The sequence below is a fragment of the Astatotilapia calliptera genome, chromosome 23 (genome assembly GCF_964374335.1).
Source record: "Astatotilapia calliptera chromosome 23, fAstCal68.1, whole genome shotgun sequence".
NCBI classification, from domain to species: domain Eukaryota; kingdom Metazoa; phylum Chordata; class Actinopteri; order Cichliformes; family Cichlidae; genus Astatotilapia; species Astatotilapia calliptera.
The window spans coordinates 44,146,306-44,171,256 of record NC_137443.1 but is presented as its reverse complement, the minus strand read 5'-3'; the positions used below and the strand labels follow the sequence as shown (position 1 = coordinate 44,171,256).

General features: G+C 43.4%; 2 protein-coding genes across 2 annotated transcripts in view; both read right to left on the bottom strand.

The window, feature by feature from the left end:
• LOC113017716 (NACHT, LRR and PYD domains-containing protein 12-like) overlaps positions 1-24,951 on the bottom strand; it is a 1,242,929-nt gene that overhangs the window by 152,959 nt on the left and 1,065,019 nt on the right. The gene's annotated exons all lie outside the window — the stretch shown is intronic.
• On the bottom strand, positions 1,332-24,212 carry LOC145423982 (ribonuclease inhibitor-like). The gene is made up of 6 exons (XM_080296823.1): positions 24,084-24,212; positions 21,840-23,649; positions 19,578-19,757; positions 13,871-14,044; positions 6,831-7,007; positions 1,332-2,153 (listed from the first exon to the last, which is right to left on the bottom strand). The coding sequence occupies exons 2-6, from the start codon at positions 22,112-22,114 to the stop codon at positions 1,967-1,969; spliced, it is 993 nt and encodes a 330-aa protein (XP_080152949.1). The 5' UTR covers positions 22,115-23,649; positions 24,084-24,212; the 3' UTR covers positions 1,332-1,966.

Genomic DNA, 24,951 nt, shown 5'->3' with positions numbered 1-24,951 from the left:
CCACAGCTGGATGCTCTGAAATCCTGGAATCCAGCTGTGGAGAGGAGCGCCGGCGGCGTGGACGCAGTTTAGTAATCAGGGAACGGGAGGCAGGAGGGAAACACAGCTGGGACCAATTACACACACGAGACAGGAAACAGTAACACAGGACTGTCAAAGTAAAACAGGAAATATAACACAGAGTCCAAAGTAAGGAGACGTGGGACACAGTGAAGACACAGAAACAGAAACCAGAACTATAATCACAAAACAAACTCAGAAACATAAAGAGTGAATCAGCTGATTCAGTGTTTGTGACAAAAACATGGATCCTGGTTAATAACTTTTATTTGTTTGTTTCTGTATTATTTTGTGTATCGTTCTTATGAGCTGTTGTTTTGTCAGTGAAATATTATTTCATTGTTTTAAGCTTTTTGTTGACTTTGAAGTGCTTAAGTTGATATTTTTGAACATTTAATTTGTTCGATTATTGTCGAGTCGATAAAACTGTCAAACGCACAGCTGCTTCCAGCACGGCCGGAGGAGAGGTGGCCGAGCAGACGCACAACACACACAGCTCACAGGTTTGCATTTCTAGATATTGCAGATGTTGCAGAAATTGAGAGTAAAGAACTCGGAGATCCAGCGCTGTCTCCTGCCCCTTATTTATACACCACAACACAACGACAGGCGTAACTCACACAAACGGGTAACATGAGGCTCAGATGCTTTGGACGTGTTCACATATACTGGACACAGAATGATGAAGATGGAGCTGCAGGAAGGAGGAAAAGAGGAAAAACACAGAAAAGATTCACAGATGTGGTGAAAAAGGACACGACAGCTTCTGTTTGTTAGTTTGGTTTTTCTTTATTTGGTAAAGATTCAGAAATAAAGAGAAGATCACATGTTTGAATATTATATTAACGTTCTGTAATTACAACAAGTTGTAAAATCTTTCCAGAGTGAGACAGAGACTGTGCAGAGACTGTAGAAGGACAGAGCAGCAGCAGAGCAGTCCAGATACACTGATGATCCTCTGTCAGATCCAGAGGGACACACAGGGCTGATGCTGGACTCTACATTGTGTCTGACAGTGGAGCTGTTCTCAGAGCAGTTCACTCTGCAGCACTGACAGTCATCTGCACTTCATTCCTCTGTCAGTCACTGCTGGATGAAGCTCTCCTCTCCACCTCCCAGTAACATGGCCCAGTCAGAGCGTCTCTACACACAAGCTGCTGCTGCTTCAACCTCTCTGGATCATCAGGACACAGCTGCTCCTCTCTCAGCACACACACCGTCCTGTTTACCATCATCACCTCCACCTGCAGAGAGAAGGAGGAAGAGCAGAGGAGATAAACGAGTGTTTCCAGAGACTCTTCATCAGCTGTCAGTCAGTGATGCAGCACATCCAGTATAAAGAGCAGCAGGGACGTCAGTGCTGGGACTGTACTAGGACTCATTGTTGCTTCACTTTTTCTAATCTTTGGATTTTTATTGAAGTTGCTGAAAATGTTTTTCCCTCCTAGTTTGAGTTTGGACTTTCATTCATTAGAAGAACCTTGGTGTGTCCACTCTGAGCTCTGTAGGAACCCCAACAACAAGCCCAACAATCCAGATGGACGGTTCCAGCTGTTAACTGGAGGAATTCCATCCAAACATCTGCTCTCACTAAATTCTTCCTCACCTACAGACTGTGTTCTTCACTGCTTTAAACTTGGAAATCAATGCAGTCATTGGTCTGCGTGCTGCTTTGTTCAGAGAGCTGATTGGCTGTTGACAGTGTTTGATCAGAGCGTGTCAGCCGTTACTATGGTGACCATAAAGGTGAGAAACAGGAAGTGTTTGTGTCCAATCCTGAAGCCTGTCACCGTTCTCCTCTCACAGCTTCACTGAGAAGCTGCAGCTTTACAGGAAACACTGGATCTTTGTTTCATACTGACTGTGTTTAGTACAATACTGCTGACAGCACCACCCACTCACTCCATCACTCTACTGACCTCAGAGTCTCCAGTCTGTAGTCTGGACTCTGCTGAAGATCAGACAGCTGCTTCACATCTGGATCCTTCAGGTTATTTCCCCACAGGTCCAGCTCTCTCAGATGGGAGGGGTTGGACTTCAGTGCTGCTGCCAGATAATCACAGCTGATCTTTGACAAACCACAGCCCCACAATCTGTATAAAGAATGAAAGATGTAAGTTTATTAGACAAAGTGCTTGAAATCATTCAGTGTTTCATCATCTGTTCAGAGCTGAAGAAGGTTCAGAATGTAGAAGTTTAGAAAATGGAAACTCCAAACAGCTGAAGCCAACAGGAAGCAGCTTCAAACAGGAAACTGTGCAGAGTTTCAGACTATATGTCCTGATGCAGCCAGTTGGATTTTGGAGATTTGAATCTCTGTTCTGTGACTAAGTCCTTGAATCTTTTCTTCCAGTTGGTCCAACAAGACAGACTAAGTATTGGACATGTGTTGTGGCTCCATCAGGGGAGCTTCTAAATGTGATGTGATGGCCCCTCTGGGTCTGTCAGGTCACAGCACTGAAGAGAGCTCAAACTGGGCACACAGCTGTTCCAGTCTGGACCAAAGACTCTATACTGGGACTGAGGGACTGCTTTGACTGCACCCACTGGGACTTTTTAAAGGCTCATGTTCTCACTTAGATCATCGATTTCTACTGACATTTCTTTCTGGGAAAAATGGGGATTACTTTGGAAACAGGAAGTATTTTCCCCAATAAGCAGCCCTGGATTAGTAAATCACTCCAACATGTTCTCAGGCAGAAGAAGCTGTCTTGTTATGAGGGAGAGAAGAAAAAGATTGAGGCACAGAAACCTGTTGAAAGAGAGATAAAGCAGCTAAAATCAGGTGTAAAAGTAAAGCAGAGGATGAGCTGAATAAAGGACACTCAAGGCTGGCTTGGAAAGGAATGAAGTCCATGGTGGGGATGCAGAACAAGGAGCAAAGATGAATGTGATGCTGAATCAGCAGAAGACTTGGACTCATTTGATTCCAGCTTTGATATCATTGATTTCAATGAAGAGCTTTGTGATTGTAGCAAAGGGCTGGTAGCTCTGAGAGTCCCACTGATGAGGTGTTTGTGTGGAAATCTCTTAGTGGGACCAAAGAGAGAAAAAGCCCTGGTCCTGATGCTGTGGGAGGGAAATGATTGAAGTGTGCTGTGAGGAACTGACTGGGAGATTTTCACACATTTTCCAGTCCTCCTTGGAACAACAGGAAGTTCCCAGCATATGGAAACAAAGGTTAAGTGTCCTATGGCACTCAGTGATGATGGTGCTGTGGCCCCACCACCTCCACCTCTTTGTAAAGGAACTAACTGTAATCTGAAGCTTCAAATGGAACTAAGACTTCCTCCACTAGGTGGCAGTGTCTGATGAGAAAGTGTTAGTGGAGCTGGCCTGGAGTCAGAAACAGGAAGATGCAGGATTTGGGCTGAAATGGGCAAAAGTGGTTAGCACTAGTGCCTTAGAGCAAGAAGGTTGTAGGTTGAAGCTTGTTGGTCAGCTGGGCCTTTCTGTGGAGGTTGGATGTTCTCCCACAGTCCAATGAAATGCTGCTTAGGTTCATTGGTGCTTCTACATTGGCTGTAGGTGTGGATGTGAGGGAGTGCTTCTCTGTCGCTCTCTGTTGGCCCTGTGATGGACTGCTCACCTGTGCAGGTGGACCACGCCTCTTGCCCTATGACAGCTAGGGCACAGGCTGCAGCCCTGTGAGCCTAAGCTGAATAAACAGTTAGCAAAAATGATCCATAGATGGCCTGAAATCCCCCAGTTAGCAGTTTGGTAGATAGCTATGACATGCTAATCCCATCCAGCAGCTGTATTCTACCTGTAAGCTGATCCCTGCTGAGCCAAAGCACTTTTTCATATACAAATTACAACCTTTAATAGAAACCTATTGGTCAGCATCTTATTAGCCTGCTGTTAGCTTCATTCCACAGAAAACTGAGAGAAACTAACAGAGTTGATAAAGAATAAAGAGAAATGTGCTGATTTAAAGCCTTTGAAGTGCTTCAGATGATCTCTGTCCACTTCTGTCCACTCATTCATTCATGTAAGCTTTCTAATGCAGCTCTGATCTTCACAGTCTGCTTGATGAAACTCATTCTAACCCTGAATGTCAGAGTGTTCCTCCTTCTCTTTCCCATCATTCATGCTGGCAGTGGAGGAGATTTGGATGTTGGACTGTGTTTTGGATGATGTGTGTATGTTTGTGTTGGACTGCTGTCTGTAAAGCAAACGCACATTTTGCTTTGGATTTCAGTGTCAGACAGACTTTAAGGTGCAATGAAGAGTTTGAGAGTTTCACAGTGAATTTTCCAGTGGAGGATTTTTCTTCTTCTTTGAAGGTTTGAAATGTGAACATTGTTCTGCTGCAGTCAATGGACTAAACCAGAGAAGAAGAAAACAGACTTTACCATGAAGATCCTCAGTGTGGATCAGTATAATATCAGCCTGATGTCTGCAGTTTAGTGTCAGCACAACTTTCACATCATATTCATCTCAGCACAACTAAAACATGCTGACTGACCCCAGAGTTTCAAGTTTACATCCTGGACTCTCCAGGAAACCACACAGATGCTTCACTCCTGGATCCTGCAGCTTGTTGTTCTTAGTCGAAAACCAGTCATTACTCAGGTCCAGCTCTCTCAGATTGGAGGGGTTGGACTTCAGTGCTGCTGCCAGATAATCACAGCTGATCTCTGACAAACCACAGCCCTTCAATCTGTATAAAGAATGAAAGATGTAAGTTCATTAGACAAAGTGCTTGAAATCATTCAGTGTTTCATCATCTGTTCAGAGCTGAAGAAGGTTCAGAATGTAGAAGTTTAGAAAATGGAAACTCCAAACAGCTGAAGCCAACAGGAAGCAGCTTCAAACAAACACAACAAGAGAAAAAACTCTGAATGTTTCACATTAAAGTCGTACATTTCTCATAAAAACAGGACAAAGACTTGAAAAAGTCGTGTTTTTCCTTCCAGGAACCACATGGCTTCACTTTTAAAGGTGAAGTGTGACAGAAATGGACATATTTGAAGTCCAACACCTTTTTCCAGTCACATTATTAAAGCAGACAAACTACAAGCTCATTTTCATTGCAACAAGTCATCTTCTGACCTGGACTAACAACACTGGTCTCTATGTGCAGCTGGCTGTGAGACCAGTGCTCAGGGAGCGTCTACAAAGTGCAACACTGAAAGAACATCACACACTCATTTGCTTCCAGCACTTTCACACAAACATCTACTGTCATTATTGTCACCAAACTCTGTGGATCCTTTATTGCAAATTCAAATGGGATCAAATGGTCAGACAAAAGAGGGTTATGAGGAAATATGATGAAATGTTGTGTATTAGCAGCAAGTTATTGAATCTTTTTCCTCAGAAACCAAACAAAATGATTGACAAACATGTTTTTACAAACTCAGTGTTGGACTTGGATCAGCAGGATAAGCTGATGTTTAAAGGCATTTGAGTCTCGCTGTATGAGAGTCCAGTTCTTACTCAATATTTATGGATGATGTTCTTTCAGTGTTGCACTTTGTAGACGCTCCCTGAGCCTCACAGCCAGCTGCACATGGACCAGCTGACATTACCCAGCATTAGAGGCGGCTGTAAAAAATTCATGTTCCCATTTAAATGGTTTTAATTTGAATAAAACGATGTTGATTCATTCAATCCTGAATCGATGTTTAATATAAATGTATTTTGCCAGAATCTCAGGTTAAAGCTCACAAACTATTTCAACAAGCAGCAAACAGATAAAACAGTAAATGAGAGCAGCTAAACACACAAAGATGGAAACACAGAGCGTGGATCGTTCACTCCACGGCACGTACACGGACACGCCGTCGGGGCTGAAAGTGGACAGCTCACAGATCCTGAAGCTGCAGGTTTCATCTGTCTCCAACCAAAACTGAGTGAAGCAGCAGCAAAAGAAGATCCAAACTCTGCTTCACGTTTGATCAATATGCTCATGAATTCTCTCTGACTTTGGCTGTTCCTGCCTGCACAGCTCTCTCTCTCTCAGTGTACTCCAAGAACAGCTTCAAACATCTGTTTCTGCATCATTCACTGTTTATTAGCCACCAGTCTGCTGTTGTGTTCAGTGCTGTCGGCCTCTGACAGTAAAGCCTCATTTCTGCTGTTCCATGGAAACTTTTTAAAATGATGACAGATTACAAACTCTCAGCTGTGTCTGTAATCAAACCTCTGTAACTTTGCTTCACTTCAGCAGCATCAGCTCATGTTCACATGTTGCTTCATGGTTTGCTTCAGTTTTTGATCGACTGCAGAATATTTTGAAGGTTATCTGCTATAAAAAGCCAGAAGAGGAAAATCTGCTTCATGTGTTTCTGTTTGATCCTCAGTGACTTTGACACAAAGGCCTCTGCTGTGATGATCACACCTCTGATCAAGTCTCACAGTGTCACAACTGATAAATGATCAGAGTTAGAATATTTCTGACTGTCTGCTGTGTGCCGTGACCTTTGACCTGCTAAAGACAGTCAGCTGTGGATTATTCATTGTTGTGTCTGATACTTAGAACTGTGAGGAAGAAGCTACACAGTTAATCAGGGTCCCCTCTCTCTGAATCAGGAAAGGTGGGCAGGCCGCGTGTGGGCCGCGGGCCATACGTTGAGCATCACTGTTTGAAATGTGAACATTGTTCTGCTGCAGTCAATGGACTAAACCAGAGAAGAAGAAAACAGACTTTACCATGAAGATCCTCAGTGTGGATCAGTATAATATCAGCCTGATGTCTGCAGTTTAGTGTCAGCACAACTTTCACATCATATTCATCTCAGCACAACTAAAACATGCTGACTGACCTCAGAGTTTCAAGTTTACATCCTGGACTCTCCAGGAAACCACACAGATGCTTCACTCCTGGATCCTTCAGGTTGTAGTTCCTGCTCAGGTCCAGCTGTCTCAGATGGGAGGGGTTGGACTTCAGTGCTGCTGCCAGATAATCACAGCTGATCTCTGACAAACCACAGTCCATAAATCTGTATAAAGAATGAAAGATGTAAGTTTATTAGACAAAGTGCTTGAAATCATTCAGTGTTTCACCATCTGTTCAGAGCTGAAGAAGGTTCAGAATGTAGAAGTTTAGAAAATGGAAACTCCAAACAGCTGAAGCCAACAGGAAGCAGCTTCAAAGAAACACAACAAGAGAAAAAACTCTGAATGTTTCACATTAAAGTCGTACATTTCTCATAAAAACAGGACAAAGACTTGAAAAAGTCGTGTTTTTCCTTCCAGGAACCACATGGCTTCACTTTTAAAGGTGAAGTGTGACAGAAATGGACATATTTGAAGTCCAACACCTTTTTCCAGTCACATTATTAAAGCAGACAAACTACAAGCTCATTTTCATTCCAACAAGTCATCTTCTGACCTGGACTAACAACACTGGTCTCTATGTGCAGCTGGCTGTGAGACCAGTGCTCAGGGAGCGTCTACAAAGTGCAACACTGAAAGAACATCACACACTCATTTGCTTCCAGCACTTTCACACAAACATCTACTGTCATTATTGTCACCAAACTCTGTGGATCCTTTATTGCAAATTCAAATGGGATCAAATGGTCAGACAAAAGAGGGTTATGAGGAAATATGATGAAATGTTGTGTATTAGCAGCAAGTTATTGAATCTTTTTCCTCAGAAACCAAACAAAATGATTGACAAACATGTTTTTACAAACTCAGTGTTGGACTTGGATCAGCAGGATAAGCTGATGTTTAAAGGCATTTGAGTCTCGCTGTATGAGAGTCCAGTTCTTACTCAATATTTATGGATGATGTTCTTTCAGTGTTGCACTTTGTTTGGCACAAAATGAAATTATTTGGCCTCTCAGATGCTTTTAGAGATTCCCAAATGACTGATGATGACATCTCTGGGGTCTGATTGATAGAAAAAAAATCTCTTTGAGACCTTTTGTAACTGACAAACTCTTCATCTGCTAACAACACTGAGTTGAATCTCCATGGCTGATAGTTGGAGCAGGCATCAGGAATACACATTGAAAAAACAAGAGGAGAAATCACCAGAGTCTTATAATCACATTCTGTAACTAAAGGGAGACGTTTTTCTATACAAATATATGTTTTATGGACATTAGAAAAAAAAAAGAGTATTGATGTGAAGCAGGATTATGAAATCTCCATACATCAGCCAGCCCATAATTATCAAGAAAGCTCTGAATGACGCATGTTGACTTTGGACTAAGTGTACTTTTGTGTGAACTGTGGTCCATAGCAGATAATGAGCAGTTTAGGTCTCCCTCAAAGATGATATTGTGTGATGACATATTGGGGAGCCGCGCAAAGACATTAGTGAAAAATCTGTGATCGTCCCAATTAGAGGCGTAGATATTTGCTAAGATCAAAGGAAAACCATAAACTATATTTTCTGCACTTAAAATCCTGTAATTTTCTCATAAATCGACAGTGCGGCTTATGGATGAATTCTGGTTGTGCTTACTGACCTCGAACCGATTTTATGTGCTACACGGCGCTCAGAAACCTTTCAAAAGATGTTTTGGTACGACTTTGCTCAGCTACGAGGCCGCACCGCTTGATGGATTGTTGGAGCATTACAGCTACGAGGAGCCTCGCGGAGTGATACGTACTCTGCTTCAACGTAATATTACTGTATTGAGTGTGTATAAGGACCATAAATGGCACCTGTAAGAGACACGGTTACAAAGAGTGTTTCAAACTCCAGGCTGTCAGTCACGCAGTAGAACCTGGGAACAGAGCAGCTGCTTGTTATTATGCTCAGCGTCTGTTTACATTTTGACTGCACGATTGTGAGCTTTTTGTTATGCACAAACACAACAGTTTTCTTTTATTTATGGAGCATTATTATTTAATAAATGCTGATCATTTATTTCTGAGTAATTGTTTCATGTACATCTACGCTGTATGTTAATAAATGTGCCTGTGTGAGATTTGGGACACAGCTTTGACTAAGAACTCTCTTTTTGTTCGTACTTTCTGGCTTTAAAAATATCGAGATATATATCGTATATCGCCATCCAGCTAAAGAATATCGAGATATGAACTTTGGGTCATATCGCCCAGTCGTAATATTGCAATAGGTTGTCCGTTAAACTCAAGCGGGGCTTGGGCCCTGGCACGGCGTAGCCACACAATCCTGGTAGTAGTGACGCTCGGCTATGACGGCGTGCGGGTTACCAGCTGGCTTTCTCAGGATAGGGCTCCTGTGTGAGCGGTCGACAATAACGTCTTTATCCATACCCAGCACTTCACGTCGTAGCACGGATACGGCCGTGGAGGAGCTCGAGTCCAGGCCCTCTGGGATCCCTATGATGTGGATGTTAGCTCTCCGCTTCCTGCCTTCATCACATTTATCCTTCAGGTCAGACAGCTCCTCCTTCATACTCTCTACTGTAGACTGCAGGGTGGTCACCTCATCGCTCCACATTGACAGCCCATCCTCAGCTTCTTTCACTGTAACCTTTACTCCATCAACTTCGCCGCACGTCGCCGCCATGCTGTTAGCGATCTCATTTCTCAGTCCTTGCACGTCAGCCCTTATATTGTCAAAATCTTCTTTCAATGCATTTCTGAGTTCTTCTTTTAACAGCGTACTAATGTCCTCTTTAATGGATTGAAGAAGCTCCAGTTTTAGAGCAGTAGGATCCACATCACGCGCGTCTGTTGAGTCTGCTCTTCAGCGGCCGTAGAGCTGGACGCTGCCCTTTGGCCATCATCGATACTCTCGCCCGAGATCGCACCGGGGCTAAAATATTCACCTGCTCAGCTGTTTTTGATCAGTTTGAGCCTGTGTGGTTTGATCAGGTGGAGGAATGATGTGATGCTATAAAGACATCTTGTCCAAATGAAGTTGTTCCAACATGTGTTTAAAAAGATTTTAAAGGTTGTTGGTTCCGACATCTTAGCGATTTTTAACAGCAGTCTTAGTTCAGGTGTTGTACAGCCTGTTTTAAACATGCTGTTGTACAGCCTGTACTAAAAACCTGATCTGGATCCTCTGTCCGCTCAAATTTCAGGCCTATTTCAAAGCTTCCCTTCCTGTCGAAGATTTTGTAAAAGATTATATTTGTTCAGCTGCAATCTGTTGTAAAGGTTTCAGTCTAGTTTTAAAGCTCTTCACAGCACTGAAACTGCACTTTGAAAAGTTCTTAATGATCTTTTATCAGCCACTGATCAGGAGACTCCGCTGTGCTTTTGGATCTGACCGCTGCCTTTGACACTGTTGACCACAGCATCTTGACCTCACCATTGGAGCATGGCGGCATCAAGGGCGCTCTATTAGACTGGTTCAGCTCTTTTATTAAATCGCATTATTACATTTGGGGCTTATATTTGACAGCAATTTGAAAAACAGCTGAGCTCAGTTGTACAGCGGTCTTTCTTCAAACTGAGGCTTTTATCTAAGGTGAGATCATTTATATCTTTTAAAAACCTTGAACGGGCGATCCACGTTTTCATGACGTCCCAGCTGGATTATTGTAACTCCTTATATGTTGGAGTTAGTGGGACCTGCCTGGCAAGACTGCAGCTGGTCCAGAAAGCTGCAGCTCGTCTTCTGACACAAGCTCAAAGACATTTATCGTCCCAACAACCACATATACGCTGGTCCCTCGCTGTAACACAGTTCACCTTTGGCGGCCTCGCTGTTTCGCTGATCTTTTTTGTGCAATTTTGCATGTTTTTGTTTTTTACAGCGCGTTGTGTTCTGCGTCCTGATTGGCTGTAGACCATTGTCAGCCAATCTCGTGCCGTGTCTCCTGTACAGTACAGAATGTGTTCAAATTTACAGCAGTGTGACTCTGCAGTGCTGCACTGTATGTTTGTACGTTTTGTCCCAACAAACAACAATGATGACGAGACGTTTTGCACCTGTGGTAGCAGCCAAAGGCAGAGGAAGATGCTGACCATCATAGTTTCAACAAGGAGGCAAAAAGGTTGTAACTGTCCACAACAAGAACATCGTAAGGATGGAGTCAGCTTTGGCTTTGTGGCTCAGTGACCGCAGGAAAAAGAACATCGTGCTGGACACCAACATTATCTGCAGAAAAACTCAAAAGCTTTATGAAACTTTACCTGACAGCGAGGAGCCCAGGCCATGGACGAGTGCTCCTCACACAGAAGCTCATTTAATGCCAGCAAAGGCTGATTTGACACATTTCAGAAACACTTTGCTTTCATTCTTTAATAATGAACTTATTTTTCTATGAAGGTTTGAACTTTGTTTAAACAAGAGAGAAAAGTGTGAAAATGTTCATGCCTGTCTGAGAAAAGTGTAGAAAGTGTGCAGTGAGGGTTTAACTGCCTTAAAACTTCTATAATACTTGTAAAACATAAAGCTGATACTTCATTCTGAGACTTATTTTTAGAACGTAACTCGATAAACGAGCGACCGCAGTACTGTATTGTGTTTATTTTGAAAACTCTCAACAGGATCTTCAGATTTATTTTGAAAGCTTTATCTGGAAAACACAAACACATAAGCAGGAAACAAAGAGCGTGATATGAAACGATAGACGTTTTCATATGGTCATCATATATACATCGTTCTATCGAACAGCCCCAGCTCCTGCTGTCAGTCTCTGTAAATCTGCTCTGAAAACACATTTGTATTCACTGGCTTTTAATACAGCATGAGAGTTATTTGATATTTGATGTGTGATATTAATATTAGGAGTTATTTTAATAGTTATTTTGGATTCTTGTACAGCACTGTGGTCAACGCTGCTGCTGTAATTAATGTGCTATAAACACATAAACAATCTGCAGTTAAACATCCAAAACTAAAGATGTGATCGCTGCCTTTAGAAAATGTGCTGATGCACAAGATATCAGCTCCATTAAGGTGGAATGTGGCCGTGTTAGAAACATGTTGGAAGAAGTTTGAAGCTGAAACTGTGAAGCTGAGAGTGAAAGAGCTCCAGCGTCTGTCACAGGAAACTTTCTTATTTCCACACTGATGAAAGCATCAAGCTTTGATTTCCTGCTGCTTTTATTGAGTCACACTGTGAAACTGAGCCACAGCTGAACCAGCATCCCTGTACAGCAGACACTTACAGCGCTTGGCTGCTTCCATTGGACCCTCTGCACAGAGCTTCAGTTTCCTCTTCTGGTCCCAAAGTGCAGAACAACAAGGTTTCAAACAGCTTCGTTCCAGCAGCATCAGCCACAGACATGCAGAGAGAATCCTTTGGTTGTGTTGTGTGTTTGCATATCTGCTGTGTTGCTTTGTGAGGATGGATCATCTCCTGCAGCTCCAGATAAACAAGCTGGACCTGAACCTGGTAGCTTCACTTAGAAGACACTTGTGACGGGAACGTGTGAGAAGTTTTGTGCAGACAAGTTTGGATTTAGAGTGTGGGACGAGCTCTCCACAGTCTTTGTGGAGATCCACATTCTGCATACTGCCTGTGAGAAGCTGCAGACATTTGTCCTCCAAATCCACTGAGCAGCTGCTCGTGGTGGTATTAGTTTCATGTGTGCGTGTTAGCATGAAGCCTCGATCACACTCTGCTGTGGACACGGTCACGGACAGCTGGACGCCTGATGGACGAGTCGTCCTTCCTGTTAAACTTCTTTGAGCATGAGAATAGCATGAGAAGCTCAGTGGACACTGTTCAGTGTTTTAACTCTCGCTTTCACTTCAGCTTCACCAACAACAGCACAAGCAGAGCAGCCCACTGCCTGCATGGCTGGGACAGCGCCCCCTGGTGACTGTAAACCACTACAACATGTAGACGGCCGTCTGCAGGCTGGATGTAGCACCACCGCAGAGACGTGCTGCAGCTCTGTTTAGTTACCCAGCTGACAGCAGAGGCTGTAGTTTACTGTTACCAACATGGAAAACTGAAGCTTCACCAGCTGGAGCTACAGAGCTGGAGAACAAAGGAGACTGAGAGGCCAGAATGATGTGGGAGGAAACATCAAGAGCCTGTTTGAAAGGAGACACATGTGGATGCTGTGCCAGTCTGTGGTCTGTCAGAAGTCAGCTGAGTCACACTGCAAGAAGCTGCAGAATCTCAGAGGAGGAGATTTGGAAGTGTTTGTGGGACAAACTGGACTCAAAGAAAGAAGATGTTTGTGAAGTCTTTGGTGGAGGTGAGCAGTGTGAAGCAGAACACATGCAGATGAATCAGGAGGTCAGCATCAGTGTCTCCTTGTGGTGGACGGTAAAAGAATCAGAGCCAACGCTCCCGTCCACCCTCGGCATGAAGCAGTGCTGTTTCTGAAACAGGAGGACAAGTCCAGAGAAGACAGAGGAAGCAAAGATGAGGGTGGGACAGGACAGCAGGACTTCCTTCACACCTGCAGCTCCATCACACTGCTGTAGCTCCTCTTCATCACACATGTACCTGCAGCCTGTCTTCGAGTCCAGGAGTCACCTCCACACAGTGTAGAAGCCTCCTGTGCAGACCATGGAGTCCAGCCTCTGTCAGGGAAGTCGGCACTAAAGCCTGAAAGACTTCAATCTGTCTCTGCTCCACCCGAGAAAGACCAGCACCGTACTTGTTGTGCATTCAAGGAGGGAACATCAGCGCTGCATCGTGGGAACAACACCGCAGGAACAAAGACACAGCACGGCCGATGAAGGACGAGGACAAAGGAAAGGTGAGTGAGAAGACCTTGGTGGTGTATCAGGACAAGCAGGGAAGACACCTGGACGTCAAAGTAGTTAGAGCTGGGCGAGTGTCCTCACCCACATCGGCTTCACAACTCTGCATCATCTACTGAGTAAGACTCAGAGCATCAGAGATTAGAAGGTCTACAAAGAGCTGAACCAGACTTCCTGTATAAAGGTTTTAGTTCCACAGATCGACAGTGTCAGCACAACTAAAATGTGGAGACTGACCTCAGAGTTTCAATTTGATGTTGTGGATTCCCCAGAAGAACACACAGCTGGTTCACTCCTGAATCCTGCAGCTTGTGGTAGCTCAGGTCCACCTCTCTGGGATACGAAGGGTTGAGCTTCAGCACTGCTTCCAGATAATCACAGCTGATCTCTGACAAATCACAGCGCTCCAATCTGTATAGAGAATGAAAGATGTAAGTTTATTAGACAAAGTGCTTGATATCATTCAGTGTTTCATCATCTGTTCAGAGCTGAAGAAGGTTCAGAATGTAGAAGTTTAGAAAATGGAAACTCCAAACAGCTGAAGCCAACAGGAAGCAGCTTCAAACAAACACAACAAGAGAAAAAACTCTGAATGTTTCACATTAAAGTCGAACATTTCTAACAAGAGTGTTTTAAAGACAGAGTCACTGATGATCATCTTCTGCCCAGTAAAACTTTGGTTTTCCTCATGTGAGTGTTAATGATGCACAAAGACTGTGAGTGCAAAGAGGGAGCGAGGAGGATGACAGAGAGATGGTACAGGAGCATCAAGAACCCGGCGAGGAAATGAGCAGAAGGACTTTGGAGCCTGTTGGATTGAAGCTTTCACAGAGACGTGTTTGACTGGACACCACCAGGACAGACTTTTAATCCCAGGATTTGGATGAGCTTTCTGTCTTTATGGTCACAAATGATGCTGTAACTCTGTGAATGTCCTGGAACTGTCAGCAGTGTGGTTACGTCCTTTTGACCTGAGTTTCCACAGCTCTTATAACAGCAGTGTACATTCAGACTGAGACACGCTTCAGTCTGTATGGACCTGTTTCTGTAGCTGCCACCATCATACTACATGTTTGTACATCAGCTTATCAAATCCTGTCTGCTGTCTTCATTTATTACTCTTCACCTGCTTCACTGTCACTGTGTGGGCGGAGCTGCCTGAGCCCCGCCCACACAGACACAGCTCCTCTCTGGAGCAAAACTTCTGCTTCATCTCCGCCTCTTTTCTTCATCCTCCACCTCTCTTTTCTCTTCTTCAGTGTTCTGCAGCCACAGAGCCTCACAGCCGTTAGCACGCCCATACCTGAGCAGCTAGCATTACCCAGCATGCCGTGCAGCAGTGTCAGTTTGTAAATGTGCAAGAATTCCTGCTCCAAACTGTTTCACAGAGTGCTGTGTGCCGTGACCTTTGACCTGCTAAAGACAGTCAGCTGTGGATTATTCATTGTTGTGTCTGATACTTAGAACTGTGAGGAAGAAGCTACACAGTTAATCAGGGTCCCCTCTCTCTGAATCAGGAAAGGTGGGCAGGCCGCGTGTGGGCCGCGGGCCATACGTTGAGTATCACTGTTTGAAATGTGAACATTGTTCTGCTGCAGTCAATGGACTAAACCAGAGAAGAAGAAAACAGACTTTACCATGAAGATCCTCAGTGTGGATCAGTATAATATCAGCCTGATGTCTGCAGTTTAGTGTCAGCCCAACTTTCACATCATATTCATCTCAGCACAACTAAAACATGCTGACTGACCTCAGAGTTTCAAATCGACATCGTGGATTCTCCCGAAAATCACACAGATGCTTCACTCCTGAATCCTTCAGGTTGCTGTAGGTTCCACTCAGGTCCACCTCTGTGGGATACGAGGGGTTGGACTTCAGTGCTGCTGCCAGATAATCAAGGCCAATATCTGACAAACCACAGACACTGTATAAAGAATGAAAGATGTAAGTTTATTAGACAAAGTGCTTGAAATCATTCAGTGTTTCATCATCTGTTCAGAGCTGAAGAAGGTTCAGAATGTAGAAGTTTAGAAAATGGAAACTCCAAACAGCTGAAGCCAACAGGAAGCAGCTTCAAACAAACACAACAAGAGAAAAAACTCTGAATGTTTCACATTAAAGTCGAACATTTCTCATGAAAACAGGACAAAGACGTGAAAAAGTCGTGTTTTTCCTTCCAGGAACCACATGGCTTCACTTTTAAAGGTGAAGTGTGACAGAAATGGACATATTTGAAGTCCAACACCTTTTTCCAGTCACATTATTAAAGCAGACAAACTACAAGCTCATTTTCATTCCAACAAGTCATCTTCTGACCTGGACTAACAACACTGGTCTCTATGTGCAGCTGGCTGTGAGACCAGTGCTCAGGGAGCGTCTACAAAGTGCAACACTGAAAGAACATCACACACTCATTTGCTTCCAGCACTTTCACACAAACATCTACTGTCATTATTCATGTTTGCAGTTCATGCTGTAACTCTGTGACTGTCCTGGAACTGTCAGCAGTGTGGTTACGTCCTTTTGACCTGAGTTTCCACAGCTCTTATAACAGCAGTGTACATTCACCTGCAGGCACACGCTGCCTCTGCTTCAGCTCCGTTTATGAAGCACAAACTGCAGGAACCAAACTCAGACTGGCTCATTTCAATCATGTCTGCTTACAAAGACACTTTGAAACTCTTATCAGTATGTTTCCTGTCCTACTAGGACGGATCAAACTCTGGACCTTTGTTGTGGATCAGTGAAGGATGCTTAGAAATCCCTCCTGCTGCCTGAGCTTGAACATCATCAGCACTTTAACACTGAGCAGAGGGACGTGGAAAAGGCCTTCTGTCTTTATCTGACTCAACTGTTTCCTTATGTGGGCTGAAGAAAACACCGTTGTAGACTGTATTTATATGAAACATGTATATTTAATGCATTTAATGTATTTGAACCATATTTGATGCATATTACAGGATGTAACAGCTGCATATGTGTCAACAATAATGGCTTTGATTTTGCCCCCTATGAACATTTCTGTAGCTCCGCCCCTGCAGCAAACGTGTGTGAGAGCAGCCACGGCCCGCTCCTCCATGGTTTCATTCACACTCATCTCATACTGAACACACACACTTTGTAGGAATCATCAGTACTTTGACTGTTTCTCAGGTTAGCTTCAGGTTAGCCATTTAGCATTTCTCCAGTCTGAGTCACAGAGCGTCACATGACGTGACAGAAGCTGATTGGTCAGCTGCAGTGATGGTGGTGGAGCAGCATTAATGATGATGCTGTAGAACAACAGGAACACGGGGATATCAGACTGTTAGTGGGTTTAGTCATTCCTGCTGCACTTTGTCCTTCTTATTGAAGTGAGCTGCTGAGAGCTCACACTGTTCTCTGTAGAAATGATGTCAGTCTGACTCGTCACATGTTTGGAGGCGTGTTTGATGTTTGCTCTTCTGGAAACTCTCAGTATCAAATATGGAAGATGCAAAGGAGACACGCTTCAGTCTGTATGGACCCGTTTCTACATGTTTGTACATCAGCTTATCAAATCCTGTCTGCCGTCTTCATTTATTACTCTTCACCTGCTTCACTGTCACTGTGTGGGCGGAGCTGTCTGAGCCCCGCTGTTAGGTTTTGTATTGTTGATTGTCATTTATGCTTAGAAATATTTAACCATATATGCTTAGAGGTGTATAATCAATTGCGTACTGATAGGATGTGTGATCTTTAGCAGGCTGCAAAGGCTTGGTGTGTATTCCACACTGGAATGCACGCCTACATCCTGGGAGCATGGGAAGAGGTCGTACCTTGTTTTATTGTTTTATGGCAGGATAAACATGGCTGTATCTGTTTTATGCTAAGTGCCTTTTGTTTAGATGAACTGTTGGACTTCCAGACCAGCAGGTTTAGGGAAGTCATTTATGGGGTCACACTCTGACCCCCCCCCCCCCACACACACACACACACACACACACAAACAGTATTCTTTGTTCACATGTATACCTATGTAGACGTCATATGTTAATGACCCTATGCATATTCATGTAACCACAATAAAAGGAGTGCTATGGGGAACGACACTTGGCTCCAGGCAGGTCTCCCTCATGCATAACTTTCTGCTTCTTAATTCAGATCAAACTGAGGTTATTGTACTCGGCCCTGAAAAGCTTAGAAATATGGTATCTAACCAGATTCTTACTCTGGATGGCATTACCTTGGCCTCCAGTAATGCTGTGAGGAACCTTGGAGTCATTTTTGACCAGGACATGTCCTTCAACGCACATATTAAACAAATATGTAAGACTGCGTTCTTCCATTTGTGCAACATCTCTAAAATTAGAAATATCCTGTCTCAGAGTGACGCTGAAGAACTAGTTCATGCATTTATTACTTCCAGGCTGGACTACTGTAATTCATTATTATCAGGATGTCCAAAAAACTCACTGAAAAGCCTTCAGCTAATCCAAAATGCTGCAGCAAGAGTCCTGACAGGGACTAGAAAGAGAGAGCATATTTCTCCTGTTTTGGCTTCCCTTCATTGGCTTCCTGTTAAATCCAGAATTGAATTCAAAATCCTGCTCCTCACATACAAGGTCTTAAATAATCAGGCCCCATCTTATCTTAATGACCTTGTAGTACCATATCACCCTATTAGAGCACTTCGCTCTCGCTCTGCAGGCCTACTTGTTGTTCCTAGAGTATTTAAAAGTAGAATGGGAGGCAGAGCCTTCAGTTTTCAGGCCCCTCTTCTGTGGAACCAGCTTCCAGTTCGGATTCGGGAGACAGACACTATCTCTACTTTTAAGATTAGGCTTAAAACTTTCCTTTTTGCTAAAGCATATAGTTAGGGCTGGACCAGGTGACCCTGAATCCTCCCTTAGTTATGCTGCAATAGACGTAGGCTGCCGGGGGACTCCCATGATGCATTGAGTTTTTCCTTTCCAGTCACCTTTCTCACTCACTATGTGTTAACAGACCTCTCTGCATTAAATCATATCTGTTATTAGCCTCTGTCTCTCTTCCACAGCATGTCTTCATCCTGTCTTCCTTCTCTCACCCCAACCAGCAGATGGCCCCGCCCCTCCCTGAGCTTGGTTCTGCTGGAGGTTTCTTCCTGTAAAAAGGGAGTTTTTCCTTCCCACTGTCGCCAAAGTGCTTGCTCATAGAGGGTCATATGATTGTTGGGTTTTTCTCTGTATCTATGAAGCGCCTTGAGGCGACTTTTGTTGTGATTTGGCGCTATATAAATAAAATTGAATTGAATTGAATGAGTAACAAGAAGAACTTTGCCTACTTCGTGTCTTGCTTGCTGTGTAATTATATTGTCTTCAACGTTCCAGCGAATAGGTTCAAGCTACAAACCTATCACCCACCCACACAGAAACATTTCCTCTCTGGAGCTTAACTTCTGCTTCATCTCCGCCTCTTTTCTTCATCCTCCACCTCTCTTTTCTCTTCTTCAGTGTTCTGCAGCCACAGAGCCTCACAGCCGTTAGCACGCCCATACCTGAGCAGCTAGCATTACCCAGCATGCCGTGCAGCAGTGTCAGTTTGTAAATGTGCAAGAATTCCTGCTCCAAACTGTTTCACAGAGTGCTGTGTGCCGTGACCTTTGACCTGCTAAAAACAGTCAGCTGTGGATTATTCATTGTTGTGTCTGATACTTAGAACTGTGAGGAAGAAGCTACACAGTTAATCAGGGTCCCCTCTCTCTGAATTAGGAAAGGTGGGCAGGCCGCGTGTGGGCCGCGGGCCATACGTTGAGCATCACTGTTTGAAATGTGAACACTGTTCTGCTGCAGTCAATGGACTAAACCAGAGAAGAAGAAAACAGACTTTACCATGAAGATCCTCAGTGTGGATCAGTATAATATCAGCCTGATGTCTGCAGTTTAGTGTCAGCACAACTTTCACATCATATTCATCTCAGCACAACTAAAACATGCTGACTGACCTCAGAGTTTCAAATCGACATCGTGGATTCTCCAGGAAACCACACAGATGCTTCACTCCTGAATCCTTCAGGTTGCTGTAGGTTCCACTCAGGTCCACCTCTGTGGGATACGAGGGGTTGGACTTCAGCGCTGCTGCCAGATAATCAAGGCCAATATCTGACAAACCACAGCTCTTCAATCTGTATAAAGAATGAAAGATGTAAGTTTATTAGACAAAGTGCTTGACATCATTCAGTGTTTCATCATCTGTTCAGAGCTGAAGAAGGTTCAGAATGTAGAAGTTTAGAAAATGGAAAATCCAAACAGCTGAAGCCAACAGGAAGCAGCTTCAAACAAACACAACAAGAGAAAAAACTCTGAATGTTTCACATTAAAGTCGTACATTTCTCATAAAAACAGGACAAAGACTTGAAAAAGTCGTGTTTTTCCTTCCAGGAACCACATGGCTTCACTTTTAAAGGTGAAGTGTGACAGAAATGGACATATTTGAAGTCCAACACCTTTTTCCAGTCACATTATTAAAGCAGACAAACTACAAGCTCATTTTCATTCCAACAAGTCATCTTCTGACCTGGACTAACAACACTGGTCTCTATGTGCAGCTGGCTGTGAGACCAGTGCTCAGGGAGCGTCTACAAAGTGCAACACTGAAAGAACATCACACACTCATTTGCTTCCAGCACTTTCACACAATCATCTACTGTCATCATTCATGTTTCTGCTCCTCTGGATTCACACGGAGCCTCTGCTCATGCCGTTGCCATGGTGAATCATAGTATGTGGCTCCATAACTCAGACTGAGCATGCTCAGAGCTGATTGGCCTTACTCTGATCAGCTGATCTAGAAGAGAAAACTCTGCTATATGTACATTATTACATCTACACCTGAATCACAACACTCACACAAATATATCAACTGTGTTTAATATTTTGGCATGTAGATCATTTATGTGCTTCAGCTCTTCTTACATTTTACCACCAACATGTTTCAAAAGGAGCAGCTTTTACTTTGAAGGCCAGTTGTCTGTGTTTCCTGTTTTCATTGTTGGATAATGAAATAAGTCGATGCTTCAGTGCTTTGAATTGTTACACAAAGCAAAGTTTTCTCGTTGTTCAGGCAGAATCGAGCGTTGAAGAATGAATTCACACGTCAATAAACATTTTCATCAGCACAAGCAGGACAATGAAAGCAGGAAATACCCCAAACTGCTATTTCTCATTCTACAACTTCAACAACTGCACATGAATTATACTTCATACACAGACCCACAGTCTCTGATTGCTCTGAAATCTCACTGACAGCCAATAGAAATAAAGAAAAGTCCAGACTGACAGTCTCTGTGGGGTTAGGCAGTGAACTGCTCACGCTGCGTTCAAGTGCATCACAAACTATTGGAATTGGATCCAACTTTGTGAAGCAGATTTTTTCTCAGCTGCTGTTTTGAACATTTCCTCATGAACTGTATTAAACTCTGTAAATGAACTGAGAACTATTTCTACATTTGAAACTATGGATTCATTTTCCCGTTCACTTCTGTACGTTAGTGTATAAATGAATGTTAGACTGGGCTCCATGGAAACACTTGGACTGGTCTCAGCTGCCTTCTTTCTGTAGTCCTTTCTCTTCTCCAGCTTCTGTTTGAAATCCTCTCACAGAGCCTGAAACCTGCTTTGCTGTCATGTGTGGGCCTGTGTTCCTCTGCTTTAACACAAACCTCACCACAGCAGCTGTGTGGGTCGTCTCTGTAGCAGCCCGATCAGCTTCTGATACATGAACATCATCACAGCTCCTAACTTCACCTTTATTAGCTTTGACATTCATGTCTTTCTTTTCTCTGTCTGTTTCCACACAAGCTCAAAGTCTCTGCAGCCTGTTTTTATCTGCTATCATCAGATCTCCAACAGCCTCATTCACATCCCTCACACACTCTACAGCCTCACCAGTACTGATCTTCACTGACTGATGGAGCACAACATGAACCTGTGGAGGCTGAAAAGCTGTCCTGACAAACATCTCCCCGTCACCACTCCACTTCTGTCAGCCTTTAAATGAACCCTGCTCAAGTCTGTCACTTCTATTTGGAGCCAAGAGGAAAAACTGTTGTTCAGTCGTTTGGAAAGACACAACATTTCTGAAAGCACTCAAACTTCTTCACATTTGTCTTCAGACACATCCTGAACATTTAGGAACTAAAGAACGTTTCAAATATCAAAGATCTGAAATATAGAAAAACAACAACAGCTGCAGTCAGTGAACTCACCTCAGAGTCTCCAGTCGACAGTTTGGACTCTCCAGTCCAGCACACAGAAGCTTCACTGCTGAATCCTGCAGCTTGTTCTCACTCATGTCCAGTTCTGTCAGATGGGAGGGGATGGACTTCAGAGCCGAGGCCACAACTTCACAATGAGTCCCTGAGAGTCCACAGTCAGCCAGTCTGTGATCATAGAAAATACAAAATGTGTTATTATAAAAGCAGAAAGTCTGCATTATAAACACAGACTGAATGTATATGAAGACAAAACAGAGTGAGGTCATAATCTGATGAACATCTGCTCTTCACATCTGTGCTTCAGCTCTTCTTACTGTGTTTGACATGACACAACGATTGAGTCTCTCTCAGACCTGCAGACTTTTAATGAGAATCTTTGTTTGGCTTTAATCTGCAGATGAAGGAGGAAGATGGTGTCACATTTAGGCTTCCATAATGTCCACAGTCTGTCAGTGAGATCTGATCCAGAGTCAGAGTGAAGACACACATGTGGACTGTTTCCTGTCTTGAATCCAGAACATTTTGAATGAGCTCAGCTCAGTGAAGAGTTCCAGCTGGAAAGACGATCTCTGTTTGCTACCTGCTGCTGTCAGGTACGACTGTTCACGTCCACACTCAGGAAAAATCTGCGGACTGTCACCAAACGGAGCAGAAATGTCATCACTGGACAATAATGATGAATGAACTCAGAGCTGCTGATATCACATCTGATTTCAGGGGAACTAAACACAGAAATGATTGGCTCATTTTAGCTTTCTGAGCCATTAATCTGCAGGTTTATCACTAGTTGGCAGAAACAGACTTGTATTAATGTTCAGCGCTTCAGTGTTTATGACTCCAGATCCAGGTGACAGCAAGTCAAAATGATGTTACCTGTCTGTGTCCAGCAGCAGCCTTTGAATATTGTTATAAACTCACATGGATCAGTTTGTCTTTGATTGGTTTGTAAAGTTCAAATTCATTTATATTCATCAACTCTAAATGAAAAATGTTTTTCTTCTTCTATGTTTATTATTAGAGTAACAAATTCTTATAGTTTCCTGTTGTTGAGAATTTCAGTGTAAAACCACTCGGACCTGTGCATCACTGCACACTGTGAAAGTATTACTGCAGTTTAATCTATAATCCTAATCAGTGTGTTTACTGGACTGTAGTCAGACCTCCGTTATACCAAAGGAAACACTGAACGTCTTCAAAGTCACAATAAATTTATACTAAATGCTAATAAATACTGGAGTGTTAGAAAAGATGCTTCCAGCGTGTTTGTCTTTGATAGGGTTTATTCTGTTCGTCTATTGTCTGACCACTTGGGGGCGCTTTTGTCTCTTTTGCTCTGAGCCTTGGGTTTATTCAAACTGATTTTAATAAACTATTTTCTGCAAGTTGAAGCTTCATCTCCATCTCCAGTGGTTGTTGCATATTTTATGACTATATTAGTAACAGTCAGAGAGTTTAGAGTAAATTAGATCTTCACGTTTGATTTTTGACACAACATAAATGGTGAGCCAGTGTCAGAGGAAGTGACAGCATCCACCGAGGACCAGGGGGAGTGGGAGGACTGGGGGACCAGGCCAACAAAAAGGTGATCACTGATACAGGTCAGCAAACATTTGCTCATTTGGTGTCTTAGAGCAGACTCCGCCCAGCTTTGTCGTCCATGGTTGCTCTTTCAAAGGAATCTAGTTACATATTATTTTACTTAATGATCTACTGACACCACTGACTATGCAGGACAACCCCACGTCTGGAGCCAGTGCACATGTGCAGTTCAATTCCTGGGCAGGTTCTGAAGATGGCCGAGCTGTCGAGGACAAAGTTACTAATGTGAAGCTAATGTGGTTAACAAAGATCTTCATAACTATGTGGAGCAGAGTGTGCTTTCACCGTGGAGAAATCACACTGAAGAACTCGGCACACATTTTGGGGGCCTTTCTGTTTGTTGCTACAATCTGCAAATTTCATTAAAAGTTTAATAAACTATCATCTGGTCTTTATTTTTAGTTAGCACATACCTTAAAAACTCTAAGCTGTAAGCTAATGATAGTTACATAACAGCAGATGCATGCTGGTGCAATAAGCTGTATGTTTTATTTTTGATCTGATTAGTCAAATAATCACAAAAATAATCGTTTGTGGCAGCCCTAGTGTGACCTCAAATAAGAAATGATTGCAGTTTATGACTGAGTAACTAAACTATCACCAACTGATAATATTAATGATCACATCTGGACTCACCGAGCCTTTCTGAAGTTCCTCACAGCTGGAATCAGTCTCTGTCGTCCCTCCTTTGTTGTGTTGTACTTCTTCAGGTCCAACTCATCCAGAACCTCCTCTGACATCTGCAGCATGAAGGCCAGAGCTGAGCAGTGGATCTCAGAGAGTTTCTTTGATTTGTTCTCTGACTTCAGGAACTCTTGGATCTCCTGAGATAATAAGATGTCGTTCATCTCCATCAGACAGTGGAAGATGTTGATGCTTCTGTCAGGAGAGGATTTTGTCTTCCTTTTTTTTAGATTCTTGATGACTCTCTGGATGGTTTCTGGACTGTTCTCTGTCTGACCCAGCAGACCTCCTAAGAGTCTCTGGTTGGACTCCAGACAGAGGCCATGAAGGAAGCGGACAAACAGGTCCAGATGACCATTTTTACTCCTGAAGGATTTTATTAGTGTTTCCATCAAAAAATCATCCAGAGATGACTCGTTGTATTTTTTTCCCAGGAAGTTCTTCAGCACCTCTGACTTCCTGTTGGTGAAACAGTGGAACATGTAGACTGCAGCCAGAAACTCCTGGATGCTCAGATGAACAAAGCAGTAGACTGGTTTCTGGAAGATCACACACTCTCTTTTGAAGATCTCTGTACAAACTCCTGAGTACACCGAGGCCTCTGTCACATCCAGACCACACTGCACAGAGGAGCTTCACCTCTGGGATGATGCTGGCTTCAGCTCCTTCTACAATCAGGCAGAAGCTTCTGCACCATCAGGACACAAACAGAGAGGAGCTTCTATCCTCAGACCATCCAAGTCCTAAATCAGAACATGCTCCCCTCATAGCATCACCATCAGGGTTTAAACAGGACCTTACATCATGTTCTTGTCTCACT

Bases quoted from the DNA above. Each gene is read 5' to 3' on its own strand.
- LOC145423982 (XM_080296823.1), bottom strand. From the start codon at position 22,114: ATGACCTCACTCTGTTTTGTCTTCATATACATTCAGTCTGTGTTTATA. The intron at 19,758-21,839 runs GTGAGTTCACTG...TTCTTTATACAG, and splicing joins TGTCGACTGGAGACTCTGAG to ATTGAAGAGCTGTGGTTTGT. The intron at 14,045-19,577 runs GTCAGTCAGCAT...TTCTCTATACAG, and splicing joins TGTCGATTTGAAACTCTGAG to ATTGGAGCGCTGTGATTTGT.